Source organism: Blennius ocellaris (genome assembly GCF_963422515.1).
Source record: "Blennius ocellaris genome assembly, chromosome: 13".
Classification (NCBI taxonomy): domain Eukaryota; kingdom Metazoa; phylum Chordata; class Actinopteri; order Blenniiformes; family Blenniidae; genus Blennius; species Blennius ocellaris.
In genome coordinates, this window is record NC_137662.1 from 2,391,442 (window position 1) to 2,405,803 (window position 14,362).

At 45.3% G+C, this 14,362-nt stretch overlaps 1 protein-coding gene across 1 annotated transcript; it reads right to left on the minus strand.

Moving 5' to 3' along the window:
• Positions 1-555: 555 nt before the first annotated feature.
• On the minus strand, positions 556-5,684 carry vsx1 (visual system homeobox 1 homolog, chx10-like; the record flags this gene model as incomplete). The annotated part of the gene is made up of 5 exons (XM_080507369.1): positions 556-842; positions 3,334-3,529; positions 3,811-3,934; positions 4,992-5,067; positions 5,261-5,684. The coding sequence occupies 5 exons, from the start codon at positions 5,682-5,684 to the stop codon at positions 556-558; spliced, it is 1,107 nt and encodes a 368-aa protein (XP_080363495.1).
• Positions 5,685-14,362: the final 8,678 nt, after the last annotated feature.

The following is a 14,362-nucleotide window of genomic DNA, read 5'->3' on the forward strand; positions in this document are numbered from 1 at the left end:
TGAAATTATGTTTTTCATTTTTTTTTTTTTTTTTGGGGAGGGGGGAGTAAATACTTGCCAATAAAGAACTGTTCATGTTATTCGTATTAAACAAATTAAGAAAATCCAGTAGATCCAAAAAAATACTTTTTATTTCCCACCTGCTGTACATAAATATGATCATAATAAATACATTTTTTTTTTAAATAGCTTAAATTAATTACATTCATTCACAAAAATGACAGGAATAAAACATTAAATAGCTCTTTGTGGTTAAAAAAAACAAACAAACTCTTGTCACAATGAAACAGTGCACACACAGAATCAAGAGTATTTACATCGTCTTCACTTTTCAGTCTTTCCTCACCACGTCCCAGAAACAGGACGAAACAGGAAGTTCCCTGAAGCCGTCCATAAAGTCTGATTGGTTTAGTTCTGGTTTGGTTTAACCCGGCCCCATCCAGCTGAGAGCACTGGTTGCTATGGTGACAGTGGAGAGGAGGAGGAGGAGGAGTGAGGGCGGAGAGACGTGAAAGAGCAGCCAATGAAATCCCCGGGTCCAGGTCCCGCCCACCCTCAGCTGTGTTCTGATTGGCTCTGCCGTGGCAGCGGGGAGGCGGAGCTGCGTTCCTCCTGCTGCTGCTTGGAGGAGCTGGACAGATCCATGGCGACCTCCTCCTCCAGCTCCTCCTCCTGCTCCTCCTCCTCGTTGTCCAGAAGCTCCTCCCCCTCCGCGGCCCCCGGGGTCTTGCCGCCTTCCCCGCATCGGTCCGGCGCCTCGCAGAACGAGTCGCAGCGGGTGGAGTCTGCCGGCGTGGGGCTGGAACACTTCTTGGCCATTTCCAGAGACTTCTTGTGCATCCCTGTGGAGAGAGCCGGAGTCAGTGAGTCCAGCCAGTCCAGTCACCACTCTCACACCGTTGTTGTTGTTTTGATTACAGCTGTACACACACACAAACACACACACTGGCCACTTTATTAGGAACACCGACCATCTCCAGAGTTTATCATAATAGACGAGAATAGAATTGTGTTCCACTAGTTTCCAGACAAACGTGGGAAACAGAAGATCTCAGTGAGCTTCAGATCTCTGGGTTAAGAAGAGGTCAGAGGTCAGACTGGTTGGAGACGACAGAAAGACAACAGGAAGTCCAGTCTGATGGTCTCCACCAGAACTGGACCAGAGAAGGTCTCATGAATCAGAGAAGGTCTCATGGTCTCCACCAGAACTGGACCAGAGAAGGTCTCATAGCCTCCACTAGAACTGGACCAGTGAAGGTCTCATAGCCTCCACTAGAACTGGTCCAGAGAAGGTCTCATTGTCTCCACTAGAACTGGTCCAGAGAAGGTCTCATGGTCTCCACTAGAACTGGTCCAGAGAAGGTCTCATTGTCTCCACTAGAACTGGGCCAGAGAAGGTCTCATGGTCTCCACTAGAACTGGTCCAGAGAAGGTCTCATGGTCTCCACTAGAACTGGGCCAGAGAAGGTCTCATAGCCTCCACTAGAACTAGACCAGAGAACGTCTCATGGTCTCCACTAGAACTGGACCAGAGAACGTCTCATGGTCTCCACTAGAACTGGACCAGAGAAGGTCTCATAGCCTCCACTAGAACTAGACCAGAGAACGTCTCATGGTCTCCACTAGAACTGGACCAGAGAACGTCTCATGGTCTCCACTAGAACTGGACCAGAGAAGGTCTCATAGCCTCCACTAGAACTGGACCAGAGAACGTCTCATGGTCTCCACTAGAACTGGACCAGAGAAGGTCTCATAGCCTCCACTAGAACTGGTCCAGAGAAGGTCTCATAGCCTCCACTAGAACTAGACCAGAGAACGTCTCATGGTCTCCACTAGAACTGGACCAGAGAACGTCTCATGGTCTCCACTAGAACTGGACCAGAGAAGGTCTCATAGCCTCCACTAGAACTAGACCAGAGAAGGTCTCATAGCCTCCACTAGAACTAGACCAGAGAACGTCTCATGGTCTCCACTAGAACTGGTCCAGAGAAGGTCTCATAGCCTCCACTAGAACTAGACCAGAGAACGTCTCATGGTCTCCACTAGAACTGGACCAGAGAAGGTCTCATAGCCTCCACTAGAACTAGACCAGAGAACGTCTCATGGTCTCCACTAGAACTGGTCCAGAGAAGGTCTCATAGCCTCCACTAGAACTAGACCAGAGAACGTCTCATGGTCTCCACTAGAACTGGACCAGAGAAGGTCTCATAGCCTCCACTAGAACTGGACCAGACAACGTCTCATGGTCTCCACTAGAACTAGACCAGAGAACGTCTCATGGTCTCCACTAGAACTAGACCAGAGAACGTCTCATGGTCTCCACTAGAACTGGTCCAGAGAAGGTCTCATAGCCTCCACTAGAACTAGACCAGAGAACGTCTCATGGTCTCCACTAGAACTGGACCAGAGAAGGTCTCATAGCCTCCACTAGAACTGGACCAGACAACGTCTCATGGTCTCCACTAGAACTAGACCAGAGAACGTCTCATGGTCTCCACTAGAACTGGACCAGAGAAGGTCTCATGGTCTCCACTAGAACTAGACCAGAGAACGTCTCATGGTCTCCACTAGAACTAGACCAGAGAAGGTCTCATGGTCTCCACTAGAACTGGACCAGAGAAGGTCTCATAGCCTCCACTAGAACTGGACCAGAGAAGGTCTCATGGTCTCCACTAGAACTGGACCAGAGAAGGTCTCATAGCCTCCACTAGAACTAGACCAGAGAAGGTCTCATGGTCTCCACTAGAACTGGTCCAGAAAAGGTCTCTTAGGAGTCTCAAAATTTGGTTTAAACACCATGAAAGCTTGGATCCATCCTGGCATCAATGATTCAGCCGCTGTTGTAACGACATGGAGGAGATTTTCAACTGAGCAGCTTGAAGCTCCACAGTCTACCTGAGGTTCTACGTGATGGAGACTTCCAGCTCACAATGATCAAACCATGTCAGACTGCTGAGTTCTCTAAAGTCCTCCACAGTCCAGCTCTGCTCTGATCAACAGGTTCCAGTCTGCAGCAGAGGCCAGAAGTTATCAGGTCACTGTGGAGCAGAACCTCTGAGGAACGTCTGACGAATATCTAAGGAACCTCTGAGGAACCTCTGAGGAACCTCTGAGGAACGTCTGACGAATATCTAAGGAACGTCTGAGGAACATCTGAGGAACGAGTGAGGAACCTTTGAGGAATGTCTGAGAAACATCTCAGAACCTCATTGACTCTTTGACACAGAGAGGGGGGGGGGGGGGGGGGTAGCCAGCCAGTGTGTGTGGTGTGTGCGTCCACCCTGAGTGTATGTCATGTGTAGGTGCTGTGTGGTGCGTGCGTGTGGCACTGACGTGCATGCGGCTCACCGAGCAGCCAGGGGGCGCAGGATCCCATCATGCCGTTCTTGGCGGAGTTGAGGATGGACTCCGGCAGCGGGATGGAGTGACGCACCATGGCGCCGTACAGGCCGTACTCCGCCATGACGCTGCTGCGGCCCCAGCACTTCTCGCGCTTCCTCCACTTGGCGCGACGATTCTGGAACCAAACCTGCACCAAACACGAGAGGCGGAAACATTACTTTACAAAACAAATTCAGGAATGAGCGTTTTTTTTTTATTATTTCTTAACATTAACAATCTGTTTGGTTCTTGATTTGATCCAGAAACGTCATTAAAATATTAGTAAAGTTGTGTTTGTTGACTCGTGCAGCAGGAGATGAAAATAAATTAATCAAAACTTCTGACCAACACACACACACACACACACACACACACACACACACACACACACACACACACACACACACACACACACACACACACACACACCTGAATGCGGTCCTCAGGCAGCTCCGTCTTCATCGCCAGCATCTCTCGAGCGTACACATCCGGGTAATGCGCTTCATGGAAAGCTTTTTCCAGCTCCTCCAACTGGTGGGACGTAAACACCGTCCTACGCCCAAACACACACACACACACACACTCCGGATTAAAATCAGAAAAATAATCCAGATTTACTCCACATTAAACGGACCTGGAGAAACCTTCAGCTTCAAGCAGTCTGACGTATTAGAACGAAAACGAGAATAATATAGGAAAATACATTTAAATATCCTTACGGACGTTTTGTTTTTAATAATTATTCTCAATTTTATTTATTTATTTTTTATTTCGAACGTGCTCGAATTAAGATTTCTAAATCAATAGTGTACACCAATCAACCAAAGTTATTTCACCAATCAAACTGAGTAACAACGGAAAACGAAAATGATTTCGCATGTCCGAAAAGAAGATGGAAGAAATTAACTCCCACCCCTTTTCCATAAATAATATATGTTTTTCGCTTCCCATTATTTAATATTCAATTACTTTAAACATGTTAGCACTATTATATTATGACTAATTATCAGTTGTAAAGATATAAATAAATTATATATTTATTGCTTTAGATAAATTACATATATCGTATAATAATATCGTAACGTTTTACGAGCGAGATTATAAAGTAATTTAGTGGAATTTTTTTTTTCAAGATTAAAAAGATTATTGTTAAAGAAACTGACATTTTTTGGACTTTCTATTCAGTGAAACGGATTGATGTGGCTGTTATTCTTATTTTCTTCTGTCAAAAGACATTATTTGTTTGGGATGATTTTTGAAACAGTTGTATTTATTTAAAAGCCTTTTAAAATAATTTTGTAAATAAATTAAAATGTAATCTTTATATTTAAATTACGTAGATTTATTTACCTGGACTTTTCGTTTTAATCTAATAAAGTAGAAATCCCCTCCTTTCTCTAATAGCATTTTAACACATTATAATCGTTATTGGAATTTAAAACTTAATTATTCAATGGAAAGATGATGTCGTTTTATCCAGTTTGTATTTTATTGTTTTAAAACTCATTTTTTTCCAGCTATTTGAAAAAAAGTGACTCATGTTAAATAAAGCGGCAATTTGGAATACATCACCAAGTTGAAATAAATATGCGAGAAGATGTGAATCTCACCGATGTCTCCGTTTCTTCCTCTTCTGAGAGTTTGCAGAACTTTTCGGGTCGTTTCTGTCGGACAGACACTCCTCATCTAAAACACACATTATATTTGATCAGTCACAAGAAACAAATATTAAAACAGACACGGTTAGATCTGAATTTATATTGATTAGCAATAATGACGAAAACAAACGAATTGTAATTGTAATGATTAAAGATGTCCCTCCAGGTTGAACGCATAATTATGGACTGCTTGTGAGCAGGTTCGGTGGCTCGGTCCGTACCGGAGTACTGGTCCCGCTGGGCCTCCAGGTTCTGCAGGTAGTGGCTGTCGGTGCGGGCCTGCAGCAGCGGCAGGTGGCCGGGCAGGAAGCACGGGGCCCCGGCGGGCTGCTGGGCCGCCAGGCTGCACAGGAACCCGAGGCCGAGCGGCAGCGACCCCCCCGGGAAGGAGAAGCCCCCGAGCCCGCCGCCGGGGCCCTGCAGCTCCGCCCCGGAGCCCGAGCCGGCCGCCAGGAGGCCCGAGCCCGGCGGGCCCGGGTGCTGCTGGCGCGCCTGCAGGTCCGACTCCAGGCCCAGCAGGTCCGTGATGGCGAAGCCTTTGGAGCGGAGCCCCGGCGGGCCGTGCAGCCGGGACTTGTCGATGCCGAAGCCCGGGGACAGCAGCTTGACTCGGGGCTTCTCCTCCAGCTCCTCCCGGCCGGTCATGGTCCTGACGCAGAGGATGATGGAGGTGACGATGAAGAAGATGAGGATGCAGGTGAGCAGGGTCACTTGTACCGTTACTGTCTGGGACCCGCAGGCCGAAGGCCGCTACTTATGAAGGGAACAGCCCCCCCTCCCTCCGGGGATCACGGCAGCAGCCAACCAGGAGCAGGGGGGGTTATTCCGCTCAATCCCAGCGGATTAATTGCCACCAATTTCTCTTCAATCCGATCAGGATTTCAGAGCAAAGAGGAGGAGGAGGAGGAGGAGGAGGAGAGAAAGGAGGAAAGGAAGAGATGAGGAGGAGAGGATGCTGCGAACAGACGGAGAGTTTATTTTCAACCTCACTTTATTGGATCAGTTTGTATTGATTAAAAAAAAAAAACATTTTCTCTACTCGATACAAAACATAACGAGTCTGACTAAATTATGTGTAGTGACCAAAACTATAGGAGGAGGAGGAGGAGGAGGAGGAGGAGGAGGAGGAGGTGGAGGAGGAGGAGGAGGTGTACAGCTCAGTCGAACCTGCGCTGACGGCCAAACACATAATTCTCTCTTCAGGCCAACGAACGAGCTGAAAAGAAAATACACAACATCAACGTGCCACATTCAACCATCAGAGGTAAAATGACACCGAACTTAAAACAAATTGTCAAACACAATAACAGCATGTCTTCCTGGCTGAGCTCTGGACTGGCCGCGAAATTCATCAAACTCTGCCGTTATTTCTTATCGCTGGAGGCTATTGTCGTTCAATGTCGCTTCTGTTTCACGTTCAGCAACAAAAAATGATTAAAAAAAACAAACCAAATATGACACATAGCATTTTAACACATTAAATGATGAACTAGCAAGCAACACTCAACATTTACAACAATAAAAAAATAAGTTACATTGGAGTTACTGAGATGAGGAGAATGAGGAGGAGGAGGAGGAGGAAGAGCAACGACAGATAGATTTACTAACAAGAGTTGACAGTGAAAGATTTGAGTTTTAAAAGAAGTGAAGATCATATAAGAGCATGTTTCCACACTGTGTGTGTGTGTGTGTGTGTGTGTGTGTGTGTGTGTGTGTGCGTGTGTGTGTGTGCATGGGTCCTCGCGCTCATCTCTTACGTTTTCATCTTAAATTTTTTAATTTGGCTTCAAATGTGTGACAAACCGTTGCGGACCAGCCCCGCCCCCCGACACTGGAGCCCCGCCCCCTTCCACCTGGCCCCGCCCTGAGTTAACCCTAAATGCTATTTAATGTTTGACGTGTCCGCCAGCTCAGCGTGGACGAATGACGTCATTTCATCAGGTTCACTTCGTGTCCCTTGAAACATTTCCAACAATATGGACGAACAACCTCCGTGGAACAAAGGCGGAGCTTCAGAGGAGATTTGGTTTTAAAGACATAGACAAGGAAACGGCTCATCACAGACACACTGAAAACACAAGGTTCAACTGAAGACTGCCCATTTCTATTCCTGATTCGATGTCAGACTTCAATGCAGGGAACAATGTATTTGAGCCGAAAGTTTCATGGATCAAGCATCCAGTAGATCCTGGTTTGATTCCGAGGGAGGCGACAGTTTGTGCAAGAATTCATTGTGTTACCTAAACGTCCTGCACAGTGAACACCTGAGGACTGCTGACACTCTCTTCTTTAGAATCAGGACTTAAAACGTTCTTTTTAGCTGAGACTTTATATTGTTTTACTGATCTTATTGCCTCTATCTCAAGAAAGCTTTTATTTACTCTCCCTTTAAGATCTTTATTAATCTCTTTGTTTGTTGAAACAAAGCAAAAGACTAAAGTATTTTGTTTTGTTTATAATTGAAAATGAATTCTCAGCAGCAGAGATACATGAGGGAGGAGACACAGGTGAGCCACATGAGGGTTGAGGAGATTAGATCGGAAACACACACACACACACACACACACACACACACACACACACACACACACACACACACACACACACACACACACACACACACACACACACACACACACACACACACACACACACACACAGCAGTGCATCTGCTTTCGTCCACAATAAAAACAGCAGATTAACTGAAATTTAAAAACAGTCTTAAATTTGCTTTAATTATCTTAGATAAGCAGATAAGTCCAATTGCTTTTTAAAACCGACTGACCATTTTTACCTTACACACACACACACACACACACACACACACACACACACACACACACACACACACACACACACACACACACACACACACACACACACACACACACACACACACACACACACACACACACACACACACACACACACACAGAGATCCTGCAGGCAATCCAAGGGGATTAAAAACCAACTTGGCCCTAATTTCCAAACAGACTTTCATCACGAGGAGCTGATTTTCGGTGGTTGACACACTAACGCACCACCCTGCCGACAGTCTGCTGTCAGCCTGCTGGTGTCCAGCAGAGCAGTAGCAGTAGCAGTAGCAGCAGCAGCAGCAGCAGCAGTAGCAGTAGCAGTAGCAGTAGCAGCAGTAGCAGTAGCAGCAGTAGCAGTAGCAGGGCGGCCCCCCCATGGAGAGCAGGAACACCCGTGGTAGGAATGAGACAAGTGAGGGGACAGGATTGAAATATGAGTTAGACTTTCACCTGAGTACCCAGGTTCATTCCTGAGTCACAACAAAGGGAAACTTCAATTGGTTGTTGTTGTTGTTGTTGTTGTTATTATTATTATTATTATTATTATTATTATTATTGACAGAAGAAATGTGTGACATCACTGTGGTGGACCAACAACACCATGTGTTGTTCTGTTGCTATTTCTAGCAATCAGAAACTTTTTAGGATTTTCACCAACGTCAGTTAAAGAGTCGGCTGCTATCGATGACATCACACTCCACCTGCGTCCACCCGAGTTGTTGGGCGTCACAACGAGTTCTACCGAGTTCCCCTGAGCAAACGTGACTCCATCTGAGTCTGTGTAGTTTCTGTTTAACCTCGTGCTCCTCATCCTCTTCCTCTTCAACGCTCTGCTCTATATATGTCATTTTCATGTATAAGCCTCTAATAGCTGTTTATCAGTTAATGGCCCTCAGTGAGGTTAATGGTTCTGTAATCTTTCTGCTGCTTTTTATTTTCATCACACTGATGGCGGCAGAACAAAAGCAGCTAAGTGGATCCTAATCGCTCCACAGATTTCCACACAATTACGTCACTTTGACACATTAATCCACCTAAGTTGTTACAGACACAAAATGAAAACACACACTGTTTGTTTTAAGTGTTTATGTGTTGGTTTTAGTGTGTTGTCTTTTGGTGTGTATGGCCAGTTTTGGCGTGCATGCGTGTGTGTGTGTGTGTGTGTGTGTGTGTGTGGGTGGGTGTGTGTGTGTGTGTGTGTGTGTGTGTGTGTGTGTGTGTGTGTGGGTGTGTGTGTGTGTCTGGAGGGTTTTCAGCGAGTTTGTTTTGTTTTGGGTGTGTATGTTCTGTTTTTAATTCTATGTGGTTGGTGTTTAGTGTGTGTCTATGAGTCTTCTTTGTTTTTGTTTTTTTTTGGTGTGGTTTTCTTTTAGTGTACGGGACAGAGGTTGTGGCTTGATTTTAAATTAGTCTGGCTTGTTTTAAGAGTGTATTTTGTATCACTTCCTGTCAGCACTGTACCGCTGCACTGCAGCTTGTTGTTGTTTTGACTGTTCCCTCCATCTTTTATCATGCTTTATCCTGTGCAGGGTCGCAGGGTGCTACGGCCAATCCCAACTGACAATGGACAAGGATGGGTACGCCTGGACAGGTCAGGATGGGTACACCTGGACAAGTGAGGACAGGTACACCTGGATCGGTGAGGGCAGGATACACCTGGACAGGTAAGGATGGGTACACCTGGATCGGTGAGGACGGGTACACCTGGATGGGTGAGGACGGGTACACCTGGATAGGTGAGGGCAGGGACACCTGGACAGGTGAGGATGGGTACACCTGGACAAGTGAGGGCAGGATACACCTGGACAGGTGAGGACGGGTACACCTGGATGGGTGAGGATGGGTACACCTGGATGGGTGAGGACGGGTACACCTGGATAGGTGAGGACGGGTACACCTGGACAGGTGAGGACGGGTACACCTGGATAGGTGAGGGCAGGGACACCTGGACAGGTGAGGATGGGTACACCTGGACAAGTGAGGGCAGGATACACCTGGACAGGTGAGGACGGGTACACCTGGATGGGTGAGGATGGGTACACCTGGATGGGTGAGGACGGGTACACCTGGATAGGTGAGGGCAGGGACACCTGGACAGGTGAGCATGGGTACACCTGGACAAGTGAGGGAAGGATACACCTGGACAGGTGAGGACGGGTACACCTGGATGGGTGAGGATGGGTACACCAGGATGGGTGAGGACGGGTACACCTGGATGGGTGAGGACGGGTACACCTGGACAGGTGAGGGCAGGGACACCTGGACAGGTGAGTATGGGTACACCTGGACAAATGAGGGCAGGATACACCTGGACAGGTGTACCCATCAGGTGAGGGTGGGGGACAGGTGAGGGCAGGTAGACCTGTCCTCACCTGTCCTAGGTCAACCTGTCCTCAAATAAAAACTATAGGAGCCATTTTTAGTTGTTGACGTACATCTCTAATACGTCGTCAATACCTTTCTGAAGGAAATCCCTGTTCACACTCAGACAAACGTGTATTTCCAGCATTTAAATATCGTGGAACCCCCACAGGTTTGTTGACATCTTGCGGTCATGGAAATTTGCTTGAAGACTCTTTGAGAAAATCTGGCTTTTTTTTCATGATTTCCCAGAAGGTGGTTAGTGAAACATAAACAGTTTGATGGCGACAAACTCTGGCTTGTTTGACATTTCGGAAATCCAACTTTTTTTTTTCCGTTAAAAAAAGATCACCATAAAGTATTGAATTGAAATATCGGAAATATTGATTTATCAGATCATGCACTACTTTTCATGTACATATTACCGACAACCCAGGGAAGAAAATATGGAGATGACGTTTTCTTAGCAATCCACAATTTCTTACGCAAATTAAAGAAGAGATCAAAGTTTTTTTCCGGGAGAAATTGACCCACAAGTTGCCCGGGACACTCTAAAAGCAGTCGTCAGAAGGGAGATGATATAAAAGAAAGAGAAGAACTGAATCAACAGAGGGAGAAGGGCTTGAATACATGAGTGGGAAGAAGCAGGTGAATCTCATGATGACAGATCAGCCAAAACCGTCCAATGAAAATGGATGCCAAAGTTACTCCTGGTCTTTGATTGTGTGATTGTGATTGCTGGGCTTTGTGTCCTGGAGTTTGACCTTTGATCTCTGAGTCCTGTCTATTGTGATACCTGGTCTTTGACTAATGGTCTTTGGTCCAGTGACTCCTGGTCTGGACAAGTCAGCTTTTAATCCCAAAACAGTTCCACTGGTCAAAGTAGCCCACGTCGTTTTCTGGACACCGTCGAGAAAACCATGAGGATGTTCAGTTAAACGTCCGGCCGCCCAAAGTCCAACAAAGTTTTAGCAAAGTGAAACGCCGATGCAACGTTGATGTGGGAGTAGTGGGGTGTGATCACCACCGGCATGGAGCGCGAACCTACGGTATTTACCTGTCAGAGTCTCAACGAGACGTGATGGAGGTGTGACAGGGACGTTGGAGCCGTGTGTTCGGGTCGGGTGTTTTGAAAAGATTCACTCTCACGGACGTCCGAAGCGACGTCTTGACTGGATGTGATCCGTGGCCCAGACACCATTTTCCTCGCAAAGCTGCCTCTGGGTGGCTCTGCCTCTGAGGTGAAAGTGAGGCCCAGTAGCTCTTGAGCCGAGTCATGTGACCAAGGATTACTATGGGCTGATTGTAGGATTTCTGCTGATATAATTCAGCATGTTAGGACCATAATTGATGGAAGATTTGCCTTTGATCCTGTAAGATGCAGCTTCTCTCAGATTAGACATCTGGACTGAGCTGCCTTATTTCATGAACCTGATTAGGCTCCATCTTTTTTCTCCCTCTTCTCTTCTCTGGCATTGTGTGTGTTTGTTTGTTTGTTTGTGTGTGTGTGTGTGTGTGTGTGTGTGTGGGGGGGGGGGGTTGGGGGGGGTGGGGGGGGGGTCGTCATCAGCAGCACCCATTATCATCTGTAGTTGCAAACAATGACACTGCCTGATAAACACTGCATGCATACAACCTGACACAACACACACACACACACACACACACACACACACACACACACACACACACACACACACACACACACACACACACACACACACACACACACACACACACACACACACACACACACTAAACACCTGCATCTTGCTGTCCATAGCCACAGACAGTTCTCTCTGCTGCCAGCAGGGCGGCGTTGCCAGTGTCTGGAGGTAAACCCAGAGAGGACGAGGAGGAGCTTCCTCTGTCAGGCTGAACCTGCTGAACCTTCAACAATAGTAACATTTGCCTTGTGTATTTCTATCTCTTCTATCTCTATCTATCTATCTATCTATCTATGTCTATCTATCTATCTCTATCTCTTCTATCTCTATCTCTATCTATCTATCTATGTCTATCTATCTATGTCTATCTCTTCTATCTCTATCTCTATCTATCTATCTATCTATCTATCTATCTATCCATCTCTATCTCTATCTCTTCTATCTCTATCAATCTCTATCTATATCTATCTATCTATCTATCTATCTATCTATCTATCTATCTATCTATCTATCTATCTATCTATCATCTATCTATCTATCTATCTATCTATCTATCTATCTATCTATCTATCTATCTATCTCTATCTATATCTATCTATATATCTCTATGTCTCTATCTATCTATCTATCTATCTATCTATCTATCTATCTATCTATCTATCTATCTATATCTATCTATCTATCTATCTATCTATCTATCTATCTATCTATCTATCTATCTATCTATCTATCTATCTATCTATCTATCTATCTATCTATCTATCTATATCTATCTCTATCTATCTCTATCTCTCTATCTCTCTATCTCTATCTATCTCTATCTCTCTATATCTCTATCTATCTCTATCTATCGCTATCTATCGCTATTTCTATCTATCTATATCTATCTATCTATTGCTATCTCTATCTCTCAAAAGATAAGACGATGTACAAGAGAATTCATTGTGGGGGAAAAAAAGCACTCCTCAGCTTTTACATTTGAACAAAAATGATCAGGTCCAATAATCATCCATGGCTTTTTCAATCTGTGCAAAAATCCAAATTTCATTAGCATTCCAAACAGTCCAACCTCGTCTAAAGCATCCTCATTTCCCCGGTTCATCGTGAGCAGCTGTTCTAATCGACTCAGCAGGTGAACAACCAGCAGCTCTCTGCAGTTGCTTTGTGGCGAAGGCCATGTTTTTTTAATTTTGCTTTTGAAAGACGTTTATTTCTTTCCCTACGTTTCCCCCCCACAAAATTCTTCATTTACACCAGTGCTTCTCAAATGGTGGGGCGAGCCCCCCTGGGGGGGCATGGTGGGGTGTCAGGGGGGGGGGGGCGTGAGGCGGGCGCGACTTTCAGTATTAGTGTCTTTATTCATGCTTGAATGATTAAAAAAAAGGGCCTCCAGCTCATTTTATTAATTTATTTTGACAATCAGGCGATTGTATGCAGAATGCTGGTGCCAGCAACTCATACAGTGATTTATACAGATAAATAAATAAATATTATCAGGTTCTCAATGGTGGTACAATTCGGGGGGGGGGGGGGGGGGGGCCTGAAAAAAATTCTGTCCTCTAGGGGGGGGCATGACAGAAAATAATTGAGAACCACACCGATTTACACTGACCCACGTGCACACCTGGTTCGGACCTACCGCGAGCATGCCGGACCTGTAGGGGGCAGTGTGACGAGAAGCGGGACGTCATCACAGCCAATCAGCATCCTGGAAAAAAGCCAAGGAGACCGTTCATGTTTTGTAATGAGCCGCGACTCTTTCAGGTTGGACGTTTTCCTTGGCCTTCGCCAAGGAAAACGTCCAACCTGAAAGAGTCGCGGCTCATCACAAAACATGAAGCGTCAAAGATACAAGTGGAGACAAAGCAACAAGCTGCACAGCAACTATAGCAAGTGTCTGATTGCTGAAACAGCCCAATATTGATCATTAAGAACAGTGTGAATCATTTTGAACCTGCGACTTTTTGTTCAAATGTATAAGCTGAGAAATATTTGTTTCCACAATGAATCCTCTTGTACGTCGTCTTAATATCTTCTGTGTTATTTCTGGTTGGACAGAAACAAAGAAAAACCTTGGTGGCTGAATAAAAGTAATTTAAAATCAAAATTTGGCCTGGGGTTACAATCATTTTGAGTTTGACGATATTAAAAATACACACGTGATTTAATTTACGACAAGGATGTCGTCATCCCCTCTGCTGAGCCCTTTTGCCACAGCGGGAGAATCGGGAGAACAAACGGTAGAAAAACATCAGGGAGGAAATTAGAAATATAAGATGGTCAGCAGAAGAAAAAAAAAAAACAAGTGTTGAGTGAAATAGGAATATATTATTATTATTAGAAAGAGAAAATGAGTAAAACAGGACAAAAAGCAAAACATAAATAATATATGAGAAAAAATGAAGGAAATGGATAAAAAAAAAAACCCAGTTGAAAATCACATGGAAAAATGAGAAAACATGAAAACTGGACACAAAAC